We start from the raw sequence: 23,036 nt of genomic DNA, 5'->3' as shown, positions 1-23,036 counted from the left end.
TGTGTGTATGGCTGAGGGCCACTTATACTCAGCTGCTATGAAGTTATTGAACTAAGGCTTGTGCAGTCAAGAACTGTCTTTTTATGTCATTGATAGATTATTCAACCCAATCCTTTTGAAAGATAAGGATAGAAAAATTATAATGAAGACAGATGTAGTCCTCCCAGGATATTACTAAGGTGGAATCTAAACTAGTAACGAGTTTGTCTTAATACAGTTACAGAAAATTATTATAAGACACAGAGACTAAAATAAAGCCGTTAAACCCATGCAAAGCAGATGTATAATAGTTGGTGAGGAAACAGTTTCATATTTACAGAAAAATAATTTCAGGAAATGATTGCCACATATGATGTTATTTGGATGCACTTTTTCCTATTAAATCAAGATTCCTTTCTTCTCTGAGTTTTCCTTAGCACTACAGAATCATAAAATACAACTGGATAAATCCCCCAAATTTGTTGTTCTTATTTTAGTGCCTTCAGGTAGTGCATTAACATATCATGCATTCCTGGGTGAAGTAATTCAAATTTCAGTAATGTGGCTATTTCCAGACCCTGTGTTGGTTTACAAGAAACTCAAGATTTATCTGTGTGCCAAGACAATTTTTTGAACATAAAGTGTAAAAGGAGTTGAGGTGATATGGATCCCTGTGTGATGCATCGGTGTCTTCCCATGCTTGAGGCTTATCATCTGTTTTCTGCCTACAGCTTCAGAGAGAGAAAAGAGGATGATAAGCCAAGCAAATTACCCTTTGGAAAATTATATACTAAAGGAAAGAAAAGCTCAAGAGTAAAACATAGCTCTTGTTGTTTTACACTTTGTCCTTCTGATGAAGAGTGCAGTTAGAAAATACATTTGACTCCACTAGTAAGATTCAGTCACAGGAGTCAACAAATGACAAGAACAGTGAACAGAGAAAATATCCTCTGAAAATCTGTGAAATATGAAGAATTGCTTTTCTTAAAACTTCAGAAGAAGCAGAAAGTTTTATATTTAACATCACTATCATTCTACAAGGCCATATGAAGGAAGTAAAATAAAATCAGCTGGTATCTTTTCATAGTGCATGTCTTGCTTGGGAATGTTATACTCATTTGCCCAATTCTGTCACTTCAACTTTATACTAACCATGTTTAATGACGGAGTCATGCATTCATGTCTCATTTTAGTGTTGAGTACTTCCTTCAGTATAACATTTATCAAGGAGTTGCATATTTAGAATCCAAAATAAGTTTCTGTCTGTATATGACTAAGCATTATATGTAAAAGAAAGGCCTAGGTGCATGGAGTACCTATCCAAGATTACAACCAGCTGCACTTGGGAATTCAGAATATATCAGCCCCTATTTATCTTGTGATATCTTCACTGTATATCCACAAAGCACCAAGAATAGGAAGAAAAAAGAACCCCTTTCTGACACATATTCTCTCAAAAGCATTTTTTTCTGAATAGCAATGTTTAATAATAATTAAAAGTAGTGTGTTTTAATGTACCGTGGTGCGTTGACCTTGGCTGGCTGCCTGAACCTTACTGAGCTGTGCTCTCATTCTCCCTCCTCAAGAGTATAGGGGGAGAAAGTAAAATAGAAAAGCTTTTGGGTTGAGATAAAGGCAGGGAGGTTGCTTACCAATTACCATCACGGGCAAAACAGACTCGACTTGAAAATTAATTTATTTCCTATTAAAATGCAGTTGGATGGTTAGAAACAAAGACCAAACCTAAACCACCTTCCCCCTCTCCCCACCCCTTCTTCCCAGGCTTAGCTTCACTCCTTCATTCCCAACTCCTCCATCTCCTTCCCGCACCCGTGGTGCAGGGATATGAGGAACTGGGCATTGTGGGGCCTCCATCTTCAGTAATCTTTTTGATTATGATGTCATAAAACTCCTTCCGTTGTTCATGATTGTGCACTTCTACATCAAAGTCATGTGGAGTGTTCCATTTCTTACATGCAAACAGGTATAAGAAAATAATGTAATATTTTAAAATAATCAGGATATCAAAACCAAAATGAAGGAACACTACAATGCAAGGAGCAAGCACTCTGAATGCTACCAATGTAGATGAGGCTTGGCATATTGTGCTCTGCAGACATAATAAATGGAAAAATACATGAATAAATGTCTGACCTTACTGAAGCAAATGGCAGACACTGTGTTTTAAGTGGAGCTGAGTTTTCACACATTATTACTCCATAGCAAACTTTTATCATCAATGTGTTTTTATCAATGTGGTTTATGTGCATGTATGCATATTTATGATTTTCTCAAGTGACTCTGACTTAGACACGTACCAGCTGAGCCCTGTGAGTTTTGGTCACTGACCTCAATAGATCAGTTATATTTCTGACATGAAAATTCTTGTTGGAATTGCAAAACAGCTTAGTCTAGAAACATGGTAATAACTATTATTCCCAGATAATAGTATTCCCAAATTGAAAATATTGTTGCAAAAAGCCCATTGTGTGCTCTCATATTTAGCTCTCAAAACAGCTTGGGTTGATTCTGATATTGGAAATACCCATTTTAGGTTGCAGAACTGCTAAATGAATGTAAAATTGCAGGACTTTTGTAATGTGTGTAATTGGTAGGGCACTGTTGTGTAGTTCCAGTTTTATTTAGTATAAGCATTTACACCATCTTTGTCATACTAAGTTATTTACCCTGAAGAGTTTAGAATCTAAAATTTGAACTTTTTACAGCGATGATTTTTCTTAGCTGAAATGCAGCAGTCTCTGGGTAAATTGTTAACAGCAATATAACAGTACTACAGATAAGATAGTAATGTATCCAATCAAAATTTCAGGGAGCTCAGAACCACAGGCATGTTCGCCAAAGTTGCAGAATGATAAAATGAGGAAGGTTAATAATTGTTTTAATAAGAATAATGCCATGACATTCTTAGCAGACCTGTAGTCACTATCAGAAATGTGTATCAAACCAACATTGCCGTACCTATGAATACTCTCATCTGTGCGTACATTGAGGTATGGAGATTTGACCCAATGGGTAGGTTACCACCAGTATAATTATTTCACACATTCCTCTCACCATATAAACTTATGCTTTGTTTTGTTTTCCATCTAAGCGATGACAACTACCACTTTGTTTCAGAGGGTTGACATAATTGCATGACAAGAAAGTAGGAAAGAGAGCATTTTGTTAATGTATTAAAACTCATTGCAGGATTAGCCCACTGAAAATTTTATAGAAAAAAGGCTGCCAATATGTGGTTCCTTATAAAAAAGAAGAAAAAGAAAACAAAACCAAACCTTATCAAAAGTATTTTCCAATCCTGCCATGCTTTGCCTCCCTTTGACTAAGCATTTGGCATACTTTATTAGATGTTGTATTCGGTACAGTTTCTCTTCACTACCAACCTCCTTAACCAATGTGAAGAGTGCCTTCCTTCCCCCCTCCTGCTGTTCTTGTGTCAAGACTAACCTCAGCTGTGCAGGGGTTGGTGGCATTTGCATGTGGAAATGCACTAATATGGATGTTTTTCTTTGTGTGTGCATCCTTGCAGTGTTGTATACCAGGATGGATTTTATGGTGCAGACATTTATGTAAGTATTCATTGATGTGCATGCTGTCCTTGTACATTACCAGAGTCATTCTTTTTACAAGTTCGCTGCCTAGCTTGACTCTGTTTTGTCTATTTACCATCCCTTGCCTGTCAGAAAGAATTGCAAAGAATATCTCTCACATTGGAAGACCTTTCTGTTCATTACATCTATCATTGTTCAGTGGAGCTGAATTAACTCTTCAATCAAATGCTGAATGAATGCAAAAAGATGTGAAAAATGTGTGTGCATGTGTGGAGAGGCATCTCCCTTCAAAACTGAAATTCAAAGGAAAAAAAAAAAGCAGAAACATTCTTCTGCAAATCCCCAAAAGCTCTTTTTTAAAAGTCAACGCAAGCTGAGTATTATTTTACCTGAAGTATGCAAATACTTTATGGGCAGATATAGATTTCCCAAATCCAGGCAACACTGGGTATATGTAAATACCATGGTGATAGTAAAGCTTGATTACATAGTAAGTTTAAGGTATTGTTACATATTGTTTTTAATCTGAGTAGACTTCCATCTGCTCTTTTAAAATCCACTTATTTCAATTTAAATCAAATGGATAGAGACTGTTCATGAAGTAAGAAGTGGTTTTATTTGTTAGTAACGATTTATAGTCCTGGATGCATCAATATTAGCTTCACCTCGTTGGTCCCCAGTTTCCTTTTAAGTAATACTTTTTTTAAGTGTCTTAACAATACTGAATTTTTACCTTGAATGTATACAAAGAGGTTACTTATGTCTGAGTATGCAAGAGGTTTCAGGTGGCTGAGGTTGATTTTTACTCTTCCAAAATAATTAATAATTAATAACTAATAATTAATAACTAATAATTAATAACTAATACTTAATAATTACCTTATGTTCACAGGCTTTTGAAAAAACTGTATAGATGTAAACTGTGTTACTGATAATCCAGTAATCTATCACATTTTTATTTTGATAAAGAAACCTAACTTACAAGTATCATCTTTATTTCACCAGACAACTTTCTTTAACCTACTTATACTTCTGTTCTACTCTCTTTGTTGAGAGGCAAAGAAATGTACGAGTTGAAATTGGTATTATTATTCAAAATTCAATAGGTAGTACTAGAAAACATTCCTTGTACTCATTATCAGCAACCTTTTAGAACTATTTCCATGGGAACAGATTTTTTAAAATAAGTTTTATATAAAGAAGGAAAAATTTTAATTTCTCTGTGAAGTAGGTTTTGGTTTTCTATTAGAGGTAGAAAGAGGCTGATCCTTGTCTGCAAATTCAGTCATGTAGTTAGAAAAATATTTAAAATAAATTCCTATTGGTTAGAATTCTCTTCCTGGGTACTTATGTACTTAGCGATGTTATCAGTAACATTGTTTACAACACACGAGAATCACCCGTTTGCCAAAGGCTTACTCAAGTGTAGTATGCTGCTTTAATCTCACCTAAACACATTGCTGCTGAATTTTTGAGTAATATAGGATATATGATACAGTGTGGAATTTCTTCAAGTGTGGCTTCCAATTTTCATATTTCTTCAAACTGTCAAACAAAAGTGACATCCATTTTGCTCAGTTTACCGACCTGAAAATCTGAAAGGCAACAAGACATCTTGCTCAGGATTGCTAAATGTGATAGTATAGGTGGGAACTAAATGTTAATGTAACAGTTCATAGTTTTGGAACCCAGTGCTGCTGAAAAACAGGAATACCTCTTTCTGTGATTGACAACATTATTTTTAGGTGGCCTCACACCCTTTCACAGACTTTAACATTTAGTTTCTAAATGGAAAGTGATTTCAGTGGGGAAGATACCAAAGAAATTCCTGATTTCTAATATAGCCTCAGTTTCGTTGCCTGGAATAGTCATGTGCATTAGAAAATGGAATAACTATACTGGTGCATTGGTTTTCATTCAGTTGCAGACTTGTATGTTTGATTACTTTTCTTAGTTCTCTTAATGCAGCAGAATGTTTACATTTTCTTCTGGAAAGTTGTTAATTTTTTTATAATGTACAAAGCTTCTTTTTTTATAATACTTTTTTTCCCCACATTTGTTCTTTCTTGCGTATAAAAAAATTTTGCAGGGGAGGGAGAGAGAGATAGAGAACTGGCATAAATAAAAAGAAACCTTACAATTCGCAGTATATTAGTTCTTAGTGTATTACTTTGCAGCGGACCAAGTTATTTATTAAATCCCAATTGATTATGACATAGTTTTACTCAGCTTTTCATTTTAAGTGCAGAGCTGAAGCTTTGTGAAAGAATGCTTTGTGGAAAAAAAAAAGAGAAAAAATTTGAACTATATAGGTTTTAATAGTAGATTGGAGAGAAAGGAACCTTAAAAATACTACAGAAAGCAAAACAAATGGAATACAGTACTGAAAAGCCAGACCAGAAATATGCATTAACAAGTATATCAGAGTGGGTTTCATCCTGATACGATTACACTGAGTACCAACAGTAATATGGACAATGCCATTCTTTTCATAACAAGCTATCAATATAGCCTTTGGTGGCTAGATTTTGTGGAAAGGAAGAAGGGAAGGCACAGAAAGATACTGGTTGTGTGAAAACTGTAGGGCGAACCAAGAACAGCCGATAGCCAGAGTTGCTTAATACTAACCAGAGGAATAGAAGAGAATAGGAATAAAAAAAAATACATGGAAAGTACAGTCTGAAAGGAAAAATCAACAGCCATGATTCTAGATGTAATATAATATATTCTATATTTCAAATAGTTCTCTATGAAATGTAATAATGCCTCTGAAATAGCTGAGCTATTGAATTCCTTTTTAAATATGCCTTTGAGTAGGAAAAATAAAGGAGATGATTAGGAAGTAAGAAAGACTTTTTAAAATTAAGTATTGATTCACTAAGAGAAAAAGTCATTAAAAGAGAATTAAGTTTGCCTGCCAGCAAATATAGAAGTTCCTAGATGAAGATTGACACCTGTGAAAAAAAAAATACACTCCACAAAATGAAGCAAAAATAGTAACAGATGCAGAAATTGGCAGTTAGAATAATAGCTCTACACTATTGCTTTGCTTTATCTTAAACCTGTTGGGGTTTTGTGTTTTTTGTGGTTTTTTTTGTTTGTTTGTTTGTTGGGTTTTTTTTGCCATAAACATAATGTTTTCAGAGCATGTCAGTCTTTAATCCACACCTAAAATGTTGGAAGGCTAAGAAATATAAGAAACTTCCAAACTCTGTCTTCACCATCTTCAGAAGTCCCTTGGTAATACAGTTTAACCATGCACATTAGTCAGTCTTATTGTTTACAGGAAGATTTTCTAACCTGTTCTCAGGATTTTGCACCTGTCATACTGCAACTGGTGAGAGTCCAGGACAACATATAAATACATAGGCTTGAGATTTTTTCCTGGGTTGCTGCTCAAAAATAAGGCATACTTTGTGATCAGGGGTATGGAATGAGACTATCAATAGCTACTGCCATATCTTTTAGCTCAAAGGTGGGATGGTATTGAGGGTGGAGCACATTTATTTTGGAAGGAAAGACAGATATAATTATCTAAGCAACGTTCCCTCGCTACTAGGTAGAAGTTCATCGATGCAACTCAATATGCTGAAAGGCACTGTTCTAGTGTGAAAAGCAAGGATATGCAGTTAGCACTGAAGTCTTTCTTTTAAGAACTAAAGGTTTTTGTGTTTTATAAACGGAGGGATATGCCATTTCCTGTGACTTAGAGAAACAGAGTGGAAAAACTACTTTTCCAGGGGCAAAAGGGTCCCCAAGGAGCAGTGGGTTGTTCCTCCTAGTTTTCTGTGTGCTGGAACACTGCATGATACTTTTAAAAAATTTTGAGATCTAGTGATGAAATGTATTTTCATTGCCATGATCTTGATTTGTGATATAAACACTACATTCAAAAAAAAAAGCTTGATCACTCCTCCTGGTGATTGTACTTGGTTGGAATTAATACAGGTGATGTTAGTTTGGGTATATTACCAAGAGCTGCTCTGAGGCAACAGGTACCTTTGGGAGCACAATATAGAAGTAACACGAACCTTTCACATAGGCCAGTTCCAGAACTTGAGCCAGAACAAAGAGGTGGTGGATATTTTACTTTTAATTCTCCCAGTGAAAGTTTTACTCTGCGAACATATCAAATACTGTTTAAACCTCAATATCATAGGAGTGGATTGCTATATTCTACAGCACTGGATATAATTCATGCCATTTTTAAATCCTATTTCTCTAATTTTAGCTAATAAGGCAGATATAATTCTCAATACTAGAGAATTTTTTGAACCTTCATTAATATATGTTCACAAAATACTTTGAGATCCTTGAGTGAAAGGAGGTATAAGAACTGAAAATTGAGAAAAAATTATCAACATTGATATAGAATATTAAATATGTTAGTAATAGGAAAAGATAATGAAAAAAATAACCATAATCTAGAGTCACTCACTTGTTCTATACCTACATAAAACAGTGTCAGTACATCTGAGATTATGTTAAAATATAAATTAGGTATTTTAGGAGGAGGTGTGCACATAATACATGGTTTTGTAATCATAGATGTGTGTTTCTATAACTCATTTTTTGTGCAAATTATTCTTACTATAGATATACATATTTTATTTAAAAATTCAGATGCATTTCATTTTCTGTTCATTTCCATTTTATTATATCTTATCTAAAAATTCTGCGATTTCTTTGTAAAATCAATTAAAATTTCTCTGTAACGATTGGCTACTGGTCTTCCACAGATCCCCCTGCTCTTTTTCAATTTGCCTGAGCCAGAGATGTATAAAACATTGAAAGGAAAATTGTAATGAGTGGCTTTGACTAATTTGTCTAAATTCCTTCCTTACATGTTTCTTTCCATCCTTCTCTGCTTACTCATTCAAATCATTACATTTCTGTTTCTTTATAGAGCAGTATTGCAAGAGCCTGTGTATGGCAATAAGTTACCACAGGTATGACATGCTGACTGATGGGAAAAACCTCATTATGCTGAATGTAGACTCTTGTAAAATCATACTAATACTCAAATCATTATATGAGAAAATGGATTCTGTGTGTATAAATGATAAAATAGGCCGTCCATTGCATTTTATTTCCCAGATTCTATCACAAAATCGCAGATATTCTTCATATTCCATGAAATGCAACAGTTACTGTTGTGAGTGTCCTGTTCAGTATTTTATGCCAGTGAGATATATCTCTATATCTGGACTGCAAACATATTGACTCTATACGTAATTTTTAAAGACAACTTAAGCTGCTGTAACGTTGTGTTATCATTCTTTTGGAAGTAGCAAATATGGGAGCACAGATAAAGTAGTAGGCGTAGGCATTTTTTAATTATTTTAGCTGAATTTATTATTTCAGCTGAATTTTCAAAACAATAATTTAAAGTATAACAGTCAGGTACCTGCTGCTTGAATGAACTTAGTGAGGGGATAAAAAAGCAATTATAAAACATAGCAACTGAAAGTCATTATTTATTATTATGGAATTATTACATTTTTTTCTAAATATTTTATTTTGCAATATAGTCTAAGGCATGGAGATAAATCTTTAATATATTACTCAAGAGATGTATATGTAGGGAATATTACGAGTGCATACTTCATCTAAGACATCAGTCAAGTTCAAAATTAAAGAAAAATTGTAAAGTAAAACTTGTCACAGGAGTTTAGAGTTAAGGGGTTTAAATCAGATTCTCATCTTAATTAGCAACAAAAAATGTACCTTCAAGCACTTGGTTGTTGTAATGAGAAATAATTTGAAGTAATTGAAATAAAACAATAAGAAAACTTAGTTCCACACCAAAAGTGCAGATCACAGACCCCATGAATATAATTTGCTTAAGAATGTTTATATGTGTACTTGTATGACAACTTATGTTAAATATATTAAATCATTACATGGACTGGTAAGGATTTATGGTTTTCCTGATAACCAAATACATCCTGCATTTTAGATCTCCAAGGAACTCAGGCAAATTCAGTAACTCCGATCTCTTTCTATTTTTATTGCTTTAGACTCAGTCTTTCCAGGACTTTCACAAATTTCATACAGATTGTTGAATCCAAAGCATCTTAATAAAGTTCAGAGTTGAGCTTCATTTTTCAGCAGCAATTCTTTGACAAAATCAAATCAAAATGTAAGCATAAAAGGAATGCAACTTTATATTTAGGGAGCAAGAAACGATCCGTCTTCACAGACTGACCAATTTTTAGAAATAAATAAAGGAAAGAAAAACAATCCTCGCAAAGCCTACCACCTGCAGATTTAAGACCAGCCAGTACGTGAACAGCCTGTCTCATTTTTGTCTGGTTAAGAACAACAAAACATTGATAGTTCTCATGGTGGCCCATTCTCAATTCTGCCATGGTGGTAGTCATTATGTGCATGGCTGGATTGAAATGAAGTGGCTCTCACACTTTTAGTAAGGGGTTTTAGAAATGGACTACAGGACAAGCAAAGGAGTCATACATGTGGGGAACAAAATCATGTCATACTGCAGAATGGCTTGCAGTTTGACGCACATTTTCAGGACTGGATGATGAAAACAAGTTTAATATCTTCTTTATGCTTTTACCATTTGTACTTCCTGATATCAGCACTCTGGGGGAAAAAGGAAAAAGAAGAGAAGAGAAGAGAAGAGAAGAGAAGAGAAGAGAAGAGAAGAGAAGAGAAGAGAAGAGAAGAGAAGAGAAGAGAAGAGAAGAGAAGAGAAGAGAAGAGAAGAGAAGAGAAGAGAAGAGAAGAGAAGAGAAGAGAGAAAAGGAGATGAGAAAAGAAAAGAGAATAAAAGAAAAAAGAGAAGAAAGGAAAAAAGAAAATAAAGAGAAGGAGAGGAGAGGAGAGAAAAGAGTAAAAAGAGAAAAGAGAAAAGAGAAAAGAAGAGAAGAGCAAAAAGAGAAGAAAAGATAGAAGATAAAAGAGGAAAGGAAAAAGGAGAGGAGAGGAGAGGAGAGGAGAGGAGAGGAGAGGAGAGGAGAGGAGAGGAGAGGAGAGGAGAGGAGAGGAGAGGAGAGGAGAGGAGAGGAGAGGAGAGGAGAGGAGAGGAAAGGAAAGGAAAGGAAAGGAAAGGAAAGGAAAGGAAAGGAAAGGAAAGGAAAGGAAAGGAAAGGAAAGGAAAGGAAAGGAAAGGAAAGGAAAGGAAAGGAAAGGAAAGGAAAGGAAAGGAAAGGAAAGGAAAGGAAAGGAAAGGAAAGGGGAAGGGAGAACGGAAAGGAGAAGGGAAAAGGAAAGGGAAAAGGAAAGGGAAAAGGAAAGGGAAAAGGAAAGGAAAAAGGAAAGGAAAGGAGCTAGCGGTAGCACCCAGAAACCAGGAGAGAACAGATAAATTTGTATAATCCCTCACCTTTCTCCTTGTAGCAGAAGCCAGACCAAGTGTGCAGCTTGCATTTATCTCTCAGCCTCACTGTTTACTGGCTCAGTTTGCACTTGTTGACATTATTTGACATCTGATTGCCTGTATGCACATACCTGCAAGCAATATGTGCCTATTATACATTTTTGACAGTAATAGCCTTCTATTGGTTTATAAAAATCAAATGATCTGAAGTGAGAGATTATTTCATCTCAGTGCTTCTGTGCTTGCACAAAGAAGCAGCTTTCTGCAAAAGAGACAGCATATATAGTATTATGAAAGCCCCTGCCTTATTCTAGAGGTTGTGTGACACAATTGCTACTGGCAGGGAGCTGACCAAGAGTGGGGAGGTAAATGTACTATTTTCTGTGTGAGCACTTGAAAAAGTCAGAAGGAATATTTCTCAAGTAAGTTGACGATTTGAAGCCTGGAGCTCCTAATGAGCTGTCAGTATATGTAAAACATATGTTTATTCTTAGAGTGATGTGGTGTTATCAGCAGAATGATTGGCTTCCAAAACCAACTTGCTTCAAATCTTCAAACTTTCAAACCAGAAAAGGTTTACACCAGTTAGGGATGAAAGCGATTCCACCAAGCAAAGTACTAGAAGTGTAAATAGCTTGTAAAAGTAGTTGAAATTGCTTTTCTGAGAAGAGTGAATTTTTATTTGTAAAATCAAAATAGAAAGCCCACAAAAGTTACTGCAGTAAAAATGTACTACTATTAAAGTAAAGGTTGACACATCGTAGCCTATTCTTCATGCTTCAGCATAATATCTTCCATTAAAGTGAACACTTCAGCAAAAGAGTGATTTTTATTCAAACCTGAGTGATCTGGTACTTTCTTATTCAACTCTTTGTTAAGGTGGGGGATGGTGGGAAAGGAAATACAAAAGTCACCTGTCCCAGAGGATTATGGGGTGGTGAATTCTAATTGGGACATAAATCGTGTTTGTGTTATCTGTGGAGACTGGCCTCTGTTTGTTAATTGGCATGCTGAGATCATTTTGAAATGGTTGATATAACACTGTGGTCCATTGAACAGGAAGCTCTGCTGTTTTCACAGTTTGATAATCAATGCATCACTGCACACAATTCCTTTCAAATGTGTGTTTGTTTGTCCTGTTTGCTTAATTGAACAGCTGCAATTACTGTTACATACAACTGAATGTTAATTCATGGAAGAAGACAATTTTACTTCTTCATTATAATTTTATGCATAAATTGGAAACCTATGAAACAGTAAGTGTTAATTGAGTGCACAAATTCATAGGTTTAATCAACCAGACATGATAAATCATATTTTGTATGAAAAAATTGGATTATTAGCTGAGTTTTTCTTTTAAGTTCAGCATCACTTTATTAATATGCATACACCTCATTCGTAATAACAATTGCTACTTGAAAACTTGTGGAGGAATACAGTATTGTCTTGTAAAAAAAACTTGCGTTGATGAATACAGTTCATTGCTTTCTCCTGATCTCTGGAACAAATCTTAACAAGTACAAGTTTGTGGTGATAAATTTTGCTTAATGATTCACTGAAATATTTTCTATGTATTTAACCCCTTAACTGAACTTACAGCATGACAATACTCTTTCAGTTGTTGCTAAATTTTGCAAAATGTTATTTAAGGTGCTGTAACAATCCAGTTATAGTGTGAGTTTGTGTTTCAGGGTGGTTATGCTGCCTACCGGTATGCCCAGCCTGCCACTGCCACTGCAGCTGCCTACAGTGACAGGTAAGACCTCATTTGCTGCTAATAAATATTTAACCAGTGGAAGTTGAAGATTATTCTATAAATTTGCATTGTTGAAGTCTCATAACTGTCTTGTTGCTCTGCAGATAACTGTGATATCTAAGCAGGCTGTTTTATTATAATCCATGAATAGCCATAAATTGAGATATTTTAGGCCTTAATTGAGAATCAGGCTTGAGATGTGCACATTCCCAAGCTGTAGATCATCTAGTTAATGTCTGTGACCCTTGTACAATGTAGATAAATATATGTACAGCTTCATGATGGTCTGCTACTGAAGATCATTATTTGTCTTAGGAGTATTATTTCAGTTGATTTAGAACCTGAACCTATTGAGTGCCCTCAATTCTCATTGACATTGTTTTAGTCAGTGGAAATTGAGAATGAACTGTGTCTAAGCTTGAACTATCCAAGGCAAACAATATTTTTTTCCATTTGCTTTCTTTCCAGGGATTTTTTTTTAATACTGAAAAAAAGTCAGTTATTCTTCTTTTGCTCTGTATTTTTATCCTAAAAATATAAAGCACATTTGGTGGAAATTATACAAAGAATAAAAGATTAAAACCTGCATAAGAGAACTATGGAAAGACTTAACTTATATAAATTAAAAGGGATGCCACATAAATTAACTTGCCTTCTTGCAAGATGAAAATTGGGACCCCTTTGAAGTCAATGTCTGAATTGCTATTGACTTCAGTAGGAATAGGGTTTTGTCAAATTGCATAAAATTAAGTCTTTGCAGTGTGTGGACATGGTTTTGTAATGAAAAGAAAGAATATCCTATGTTTTCTTCATAAACTGTACCCGTAACAAAATCTATGCTATCTTTAATACTTTTCAAGTACTTGAAGAGTGTACAGTCTTAAAGGGAGGATGTATATTGTGAAAAACAGATAAATGCATATATTTTGCTTCACAATAGCAGCGAGAATAGCACACGTCTCAATTCCTCATATAAAAATTTTCCCTTGGAATCATGGAGACAATTTCTTAAGTCTTGGATATGTATTGAAAAATTTCATTAGATGCTAAATTAGACATTGTCTTAAATATTTCTGTTTCTTAAAGAACTCAATAGATTAAGAAATTTCAGTGAACTATTTCTTAGATTGAAGTGCTGTTCATGGATTCTGTATTTTTAGAACAAAGTACCACGGTATGAATGTTACAATGCTATGCATGCATATTTGCCTTTCAAATGCTTATTCTGGGTAATGAAGATATATTTTTTAAAGTTATGTGAATAAATAATTTGCATGTGTGGCTGAGGCATGCTGTGTCAGACAGGTAAGGAAGTTACTTTCTATTAATTTTGGATCAGTAATATCAACTAGATATGTGCTGTATGCACTTTGTTCGCGATGTACTATTTCTACGTAGGGTAACCTACAAAGGTGAGGTGCTACTCAGTAGTTTCATTTCATTTCCACAAAGGTGTGTTAGCATGTCTGAGCTGTAGTATTTTTCTGTGAGCTTATAATGCAAAACAATTCCTGCTTCTAAAATCTTACTAAACTGACAGGACAAAATTATAAATAACCTCCTGTGGTTAGTAATTCTTTGCCAGATATCCTTTAGGTGTCCCTGGATCATTTTATAGGGTGTTTATTCCTATGAATAAATAAATTTCTGAAAACCTATACATTACATAGAGAAACTGAACAATATCAGGATGACTTTTAAATGCTTTAATTATGAATTAACGTACCTTCTCCTAAAAGAAATCAAATGCTGTAAGACAAAACATCAGTTGGTCGCATGTTCTGCTATGGGTAGAGAGTCAACATCAATAAAAGTTATGCTGACAAAAAAGTAAAAGATTTGTCTAAGACGATAGCACTCTTAAATGCTGTAAAGGAAGCTTGAGACGGCATCAGTAGTAATGCAGTTGATACAAACCTTAATTATATTTCTGAAAAACTGTCTAATTTTCAGATACACTTTGTGTATAATTAGAATTGTAATAACCTGTCTTTGCTTGCATAATTTTAAATATCTTAAAAGAATTTTATATCTTTTGGATTTTTTTTTTAATTTAGCTTCTCCTTTTAAATGTGGTTAAGCCTCATCTTCGATGTCCTTCCCCCAAATGAATATGGTTCCTTTTCTTAATTACAAATATTGTAACTGAATTTATGGGAGAATTCTAAAACTAGCCTAGAGAACAAAATAAATAACAATCTGCTCAAACATTTCTTTGTATATGGGAAACTATGTGCAAACATGGATACCTCTGATTACACACAACTACAGTTTGCTTAATTTTATTAACTTTTCATTCATTTTTAAATTAATTTAATTTAGCAACTTTTAAAAATTATTAATATTAAAAGTGCTGAAATACAGTTCAGTACAACTGCTTGTATCTTTTCTTCTCAATTATATAATCATCTACTGTCCTCTCACGATATTGAATATTCCATACCTCCTTATACACTACCTGTATTTCATTGATTTGAGCCCCTATTTAATTTAATTGCACATGAAATATATTTACTGTTTATGTGTAAACAATGCCCAGAAAAATGAATCAAGGACCAGTGAGTATGTACTATTGAAGCAGTGGACATATCATGGAAAGAATTACTACTTCATATTAATTTAAAAAATTAAAAAAACTTTATTTTTTTGATCACAGCTCATATACATGATGAATGGCAATGTTCCATATTTGACATCGTTCTTAATTCAGGAGATGGAAAGAGGAAATCCTTAGATTGGAGGCATGTTTTGGTAAATTAAATATAAAGGTTAACAGAAAGGTTTGGGACTCCAGAATCAATACACCAAGTCAATGGATAATGGTCACTGTAAGAGAGCTCTCTTGTGAAGAAATGCAATGGTATCCTTGTTTGTCACAGCTGGAAATATTGCTGGAAATAGGCGAAGAACAGCTATATAGGGGAGAATCTGGTGGCAAAGAAATCTCATGAAACAAATCAACACAAATCCCTAAGTATTTGTTAATTCAATTAATGTACTCCTAAAAACAATTCCACAATGGAGATAGACCTTGCAGATTGCTCCAGTCATTTCTTAAAATTTTAAACCAATAACAACAAAACAAACAAACAAAAAGGTACATTGTATTTTATTTATGAAGCAATATAACCACTGAATACAACTTCAAAGAAGTTTAGAATTGGATTTTTATACTGTGTGATCTATCATCATACTATATTGCACTTAATGATTTGAAGCTCTTTGCAGAAGTGGATCAAATATTAATGTTTAAAATATTTCTAATAAATTTTCCAATTCTTGTAACTGACAAAAGGGGACCAACTGGTCTGTGTATGTTCTTCACCATTCTGGAGCTTTGCCCGCCAAACTCTTTAAACTGAGAGTGTTTGGAAAAAATAATTGTAAGGATGTGCAAAAGGCACTAAATCAGATGTCAATAAGGTGTTTGTACAGCTTTTATTCAGCTTTCGTGTAATTAAAAAAAAAAAAAATATTAGTTGTTAGAGTTCTGTCCAAGTCTGAAGTAAGAGAAACTAGCAAAGTCATCAAGTCTTATATTTATGAAGTAGAACAAGTCAAAGCATGGCAGTGGGGCGTATTCTCATTTTGTCATTGCATGTTCACTTGATGTTGCTAGTATGTCTGTAATGCTGTATTGGATTTGACAGATCCATCACATAGCTCAATGAATGGCTTGCTTGAATTAAGCCTATGGGCAGACTTATTCACATTGATTGGCTATTGGTTTTGTGTTTTATGATTTGATTATTGCATATTCGATTGGAGTAAGAAAAATGTTCCTTTCTTGCATATTAACTTTGTCAGCAGTATTTATGAATGTGTATATGGTAGCATAATAAAACAAAGCCCCAGTAATAATAAACTACCCTTGTCTGAAAGGCAGAGTCTTTTCACTTGTACTGCTTGCTAACCCTGTTATACTTGATAATTATGTGTGTTTATATATGTATGATTGTGTATTCATATATATACACACACATTCCCCATCCATCACCCACCCACACCCACATACACACATGCACATGCTCACACACATGCACGCACACACAGACATGTATACAGAGCTATTTTGCCCTGAGCATAACTCCCTTTTTCTAATACAGTGTCAAATTCAAATCTCACTACAAAAAATGGGAAAGTTCCAATTGACTTCTTTGTTGTTTGGATTAGATCCTTCATTACTGGAAGCTGACCTCTTTTTTCACTGATCTTTTTTAAAAGCAAAAAAGTTATATTCCAAAATGTTTTGCACATAACACTTTGGAGTATTAATCTTTCATTTTTTTGGTGTTTTTTTTTTTATTATTTTTTTTCTATTGGTTTGTGTTCTGTGGTCATACACAGGATTTTGTATGAAATCTGAGACAGGAGATTTTGTCATATGGAAGTTGTGTATCTTCCAGATCTGAAATATTACTCCGAGTAAAATCCTGATATTCTAATAATTTACATTTTTAACATGCCTATGTGGAGTATTCATTTCTGTTAAAGTACTAGTGTCTACAAAGGTATTATGTAATATATTTTCCAGTTCTCTCTGGGCAAGTAGTAGAGAGTAATACTTAGCATTTTTGGTCAGATTGTCCTAAATTAGAATAGGCACAAATTTTATTTAATTAGAAACATGCTCATTAAAGAATGAAAAATTAGAATGAAGAATAAAAACAGACAAAATATAAAATGTGAGCTTCTGTAGATGGAGGTGATTTTTTGTATTTTGTGTCTATAAGATCTTCTATTTTATGAATAAACAATGAAACCCTCTATAGCTTTATTCAAATTATTTTCTATTATTGAGGAACTTACTAGTTATAGGTACTAAAAATTAAGGTTTTGAGAGCATATAAAATACAATAACATCTTCAGTCAGAATTTAATTTTCCTTTAAATAATTTCATAGAAGGATAACTATTTTAAAATTTAGTATTTCATTCATTTCGTGATAGTACTATTTAAGATTTAGGAAAAAGAGCTTCTATACACAGTTTTAATTTCTAAAGTAGTCAGGTTGGAAGAGGAAAAAGAATAGAATATAGCAATAACTTTGCTCTTCTAGTCCCAGCTGGAACTTTTAAATGTTTTGGAAGTTTGTTACACAAGTTGACTCATGAGAAATGGAGAAGTTTGGGGGGCAAGATGATACATACGCAAGAATAGTATAGCCCACATACTGAGTTACTCAAATTTTGAGAATGAAAAGGATCAATTATCATCTTGACCATGTAGAAAGGTTATGTTTAGCTTTTGTAAGAGCAATAATATAGCATATATTTAATGCTTTTCTTCTTCAAACACTTAGGTTTGATGTGGTGATGCTTGATTGGTCTAGTTTTTTCTGGTTAACCTATGTGGTAGCTAAAGCTTGTTTATTCCCTGATACTGCAAATAAAAATAAAATCATTCACTTCGCTATTACAGAGGGGTGATGGATATGGTCATCTACCTATTAGGCTTGTATGTCTTTATGTCTGTATCTGATCTGTGACAAACTAGAGGATCACTGGCATCATGTTAGTATTTCATAATCCATATTCATCACTCAAATCACAGTTTTGGGAATGACTGGAGTATATGACTTCTGTTATAGCCATAACAGTACCTTTTATTGAAGGAATTAGAAAGTAAAAGTGGACAATTAAGAATAAAGAGAATGCAGTAGAAAAAAATAATCAATGACTTTAAAATACTATGAACAGAGAGTTTCGTGTAGAGCAATTTAAAAGGAATTTCCTGAAATAAAAATGTATTACATAGAGTACTTGCTAATGATTGAAACATGGTTCATTCTAAAATACTGTAGATACACCGCTTTTTGGGGAGACACAGGGAGTCATATTAATATAGGAAAACATGGCAAACAATTATATTTCATAAAAATATAATCTCCTACCAAGTCTAGAAAGCTACTTTATATACTTTGATGTTTTAACACATTCCTCTAATATTTGGTAGAATTAACAAGTTTTCTGATACTTTGAAGGCTTGTTTCACCTGCGTAAAATATCAGCATTCATGTAATACCCATGTAACTATTAAAACTACTCCAGTAGTTCAAATCCGAGGTAGTAAAGTAGTGAAAAAGCTTAGGGTTCCTGGCTGGGAACAATGGTAAAACAACAATTATGAAACTTTTATCATGTCAGAGCTTGTATTCTTCATACTCTGGTTATACTTCTCTTTCTTGTAATTTCCATTCTCCTTCACTGTAATATCAAGGGATATTTTAAGAATCCCCATAGATAAGGAAAGGATTGGCTATTACTGTTAAATCTGGTTTGGCATCCATACTGGAAATCATGAAGGAAAAATTAAGCGAGAAGGTAGAGGAACACTAGAGCCTAGATTTCCATACCTGGCTTCCTAAAGTGCTCGAAGTTTAAAGATGCTGAGTACTTTTGCTGCCAGCTTCTTCTTGAATGTAATGGGAGCTATTAAATGCTTATAATTGAAAAAAAATACCAGTGCACATATTCTAACATTTGCTTATCAACTTCAATATCTTTACTTTTTGTTTAATACATCTAGCCTACATCAGGTTATATAGCATGACTTTTAACTTGGAAGTTTCTTTAAAATAAAAGTTCATAGTAATCAACCGTGATTATAAATATATTCCTTTGATGCATTTTCATGTGTGCTTTTCCTCTAAAAGGGGGGGGAGGGATTGGTTACATTTTTGATGTAGGAATTGTCTCTTCAATAGTTCATATGGGCTTCTCCACTCTTAGGGGATATTGAAAGAAAGTGACTTTTAAAATTTTTAAGTGTGTTGTATTCAGCAGACTGGATACATATGGAGTCAGGGAGTTACTAAAACATTGATTCCTAATCCAACAGACCAAAACTGTTACAGTCTATTGGGTCAGTGCCTGTGACATGATAGACCATAACAGTTCCTTTGGACATGTCGGTGTCTAATTATACACTTTTTAGCTTTCAGATCATTGACCTGATAGACCACAAAGAGGCAGATTAGAACATGCTATAAGTATGGTCAACCTGAGTGCTTCCATTGTGAGTCCTTTAAAAGCAAGAAGGAATTAAGAGCATTGTGAAAAAGTCAGAGAGAAGATGAAGGAATGAAATGTTATTAATAAAATACAGAATGAGTTGGATATAGTCTATATGGATTAGCCATGTAATTTGCCATATGTTTTAGGCAAGGTGAGGAAATACTAGAACAAACTTCTGATGAAATTAATCAACAAAGAGGTAATTTACACTCTTGTAAGTTTTTACTGTAGTGGTTCCCACCTCAAAGAAGTCTAAAGTGTTTGATGAGGTACTTGAATGGAATTTTTTCACATACCCTTGGGCTTGACCAAGTTTTTAATACTCTAGGAATACACCTCTGGCAAAGCAGAGGTTTGTAAGAATACTGCACAGAAGGAATGAAAGTAGGCAGTTTACCCATGTATCCTAAAGAACAAATTTTTTTGTGTGAAAACTGCTATAGATGTTTCATATACATGCAGAGAAAAATAAAGTCTTCATTTAAACCAAACCTGTACCAGACCCTAAATTCCATTTTGTTTTTTCTTGAATTGATTCAAAAATAATCCCAGCAAGGTTTTCATATATATGGTATTTTAGTTATAATATGAAAAAGTGATGCTGTAAAGCCACTTAAAATAACTTAAACAGAAAAATTGTTGGTTTTGCTAAAGAAGTTTTATATTTATACCTCTGTATGTTAGGACATTTTATTGTGGGTAAAATGGTGGTTACCAATAAATCTTAATAATCATTATGAACTCAGAAATAAATGTAAAGTATATTTTAATTAGACATTGTTTTAAAAATGACATGATATACAAAAATAATAAATCCCCCAACAAAATCAATCAGTATTTTGGTATGTATTTTACCGGATAAAATACTGATTCTTTACACAAAGCTGACTTCAAAATGCTGTAGTCTTTGCCCTAAAGAGAGTGAAAAATATGTCCAAAATATAGTAGTAAAAAAACTTCATAGAATAGAATCATAGAATCGTTAAGGTTGGAAAAGACCCTTAAGATCATTGAGTCCAACCGCTAACCTATCACTTCCAAGTCCACCACTAAACCATATCCTTAAGCAAAAATAAATGATAAAACTTCAAAAATAGCCTTAATTTAGCAGTCCTGGGTCATACAGACATCAGTTCACATTGCTGACATGGAGCACTTCAGAAATAAAGTTACTGGATCACTTCTTCAAGGATTTAGTTTATGTGTGTAGACTGTGTTAAACACAGTAAAAGGCAAATGATCTTAGAGTAATTATGCTACTGACATCAGTATGAATTCTAATATTGATTTATGTGGTTTCACCTTAAAATGTTAAGATCCACTTAAAAATCATCTGTGTTCATCTTGCAGATAAATATGCATATTTATACTGTGTATATTGTATTATTAATATCAAATACATTTATCTTATGTATAATATATTATGTATTACTTCATACATAGAAAAATTCCACTGATACAGCAGGTAATATGAATTAGAACTAAGCATATTTGTATAGTTCTTATTTAAAAAATAAATCAGTAAATAATATATGTGTAGATTTAAAATGTAGGTGAAAGGGCTACAGATTCTTCAGCTGGTTGCAAAGTAAGACATTGTCCACATTTTGGCAGTGTATTAAAAATATATTTTTCGCAACAACTATACTAAGTTGCAAAGTATAGCACCCATTTGCTAGGAATTGTCTTTATACAGTCTTTGAGTGGTAATGGGAGGAGAGACAGGGGGAGTTCATATACAAGAGATTGCCATGGAAGAATCCTATCTACACTGTATGCAGTATGGACACCTTGTCATTTCCCTAACATGCTTTACAGTATTAATACTCGGCTATGCTAAAAGGAGCCTGTCTCGTAGCACCTGAATAGGTTATTTAGTTAGTTCAATAGAAAGGCTGAAAAAGATGCCTGTCGATCTGCTGGGGAAAGCCTGACGTAAGAATACCAATTATAAGAAAGCATCTTCTGTTGACCATTTTTCTCTTTATTTTGGTTTTTTTTTCCTCTGGGTAAATGGAATCATACAGGCATATATCACTGGTCCTGGGAATGGGCATTTCCACTAGTGTCCAGAAGAGTGTAGGAATTTTTTTCTTTTCTTGAGATTGTGCTTTTCACAATTGCAAAAGTGTGTTTTGGTGGTAAAACGAATTACTCCTGTTCAAGAAATTGTGTGGTTGGCGGCAGGATAAAATTTAATGAGACATTTCTTAAATTTTCTGTCTCCTGCTGTCTTTGGCAGTCTAAACTATGTTAGAGACATCTTGTCATGGGCTAAATCACGCTGAAATATCCTGTATTGAGCACAGAGAAGATACAGATATAAAGCAATGCAGAGGTGCTTAAGCTGGCAGTCAAATTTTAAGGGCTTGCTTAAGCTGCTTGGAAACAGGCCTTTAGTGCCATTTGAGACACTCTAGGACACGTGAGACACCCGTGCAGGCAGAAGTGACACTGGGCCTTCTGGCGCGGCAGCTGAGTCCAGGCAGATGGATGAGCTGCCTTTGCTTAGGCAATCAAGATGTGCTGTAGTGTTTTCTGTGAGGTAATATTTACAGAAGTAAGTACTCTAATTTATTTTGATGCAGGGTTTTATTCCATACAGTTGCAAGGCCAGCTTCAAAATTTCAGAAAAGAGCATTTAATGAAATGGTCAGGAATGATGGAGGTTGGAGATGCATTATCTTTGATAATGAAAGCAGAATATACAATATAAAGCAGAATATCTGAGTCTTCCTCTTTATCTTGGCATAATTAGTAGTATCTAGGTTGAACAAGCAATTCTGCAGCAAAAAAGGACCTGGCATGGAAAAAAATAGTCTGAAAGTAAAATATACTTTCTTAATGCGCATCAGGTCACACAAGTTACTGTTAGTGTTGTTGAAGGTTGATACAACATAAATTACTTTCTGGTTATAGTTTTAGTTTTACTTAATATATTTTATAGATATGGCTGTAAAGTTGTTTAGTTGTCTTTGTGCTGTGATTCAAATGCTGTGATAATGTATTTTGATCCTACAATAATGGGAATATAAAGCATGATAATAGCAAAATCAACCTTCCTATTATAGTTATATACTAGTATTGAAAAGTTTAAAATCTTTTATAGTCTTGACATTTAAATTTAGGGCACCAGAAGGAAGGAGTTGGGGAGCACTTAAAATTTTTTTTCAGAGGGAAACTCTGAAACTTGGTCCATACCTGAATATTAAAAAGACTATTCAAGCAGTCAACCATCAGCTATGTTGTAATTCATAGGCTAAAAGCCCTCAACATTAGAGTCCTAACAAAAGCAACGAAGCCTTAAAGTTTAGATCATGAAGGAAAAATAAAGCATCTTTAATAATATAAAGGAGAAAAGTATAGATGTA

At 33.9% G+C, this 23,036-nt stretch overlaps 1 protein-coding gene across 16 annotated transcripts in view; it reads left to right on the top strand.

Annotated features, from left to right (window-relative positions):
- RBFOX1 (RNA binding fox-1 homolog 1) overlaps window positions 1–23,036 on the top strand; it is a 1,419,204-nt gene that overhangs the window by 1,373,709 nt on the left and 22,459 nt on the right. For all 16 annotated transcript variants that reach the window (XM_064461968.1, XM_064461967.1, XM_064461969.1 and 13 more), the window contains 2 exons: window positions 3,530–3,569; window positions 12,585–12,649. In XM_064461968.1, the coding sequence (XP_064318038.1) occupies window positions 3,530–3,569; window positions 12,585–12,649 (105 nt within the window). The remainder of the gene's footprint in view (window positions 1–3,529; window positions 3,570–12,584; window positions 12,650–23,036) is intronic.

This window comes from Phalacrocorax carbo, chromosome 10 (assembly GCF_963921805.1).
Source record: "Phalacrocorax carbo chromosome 10, bPhaCar2.1, whole genome shotgun sequence".
Taxonomy (NCBI): domain Eukaryota; kingdom Metazoa; phylum Chordata; class Aves; order Suliformes; family Phalacrocoracidae; genus Phalacrocorax; species Phalacrocorax carbo.
Note: the sequence above shows the minus strand (reverse complement) of the source record. Positions and strands in the feature narration are given on the sequence as shown.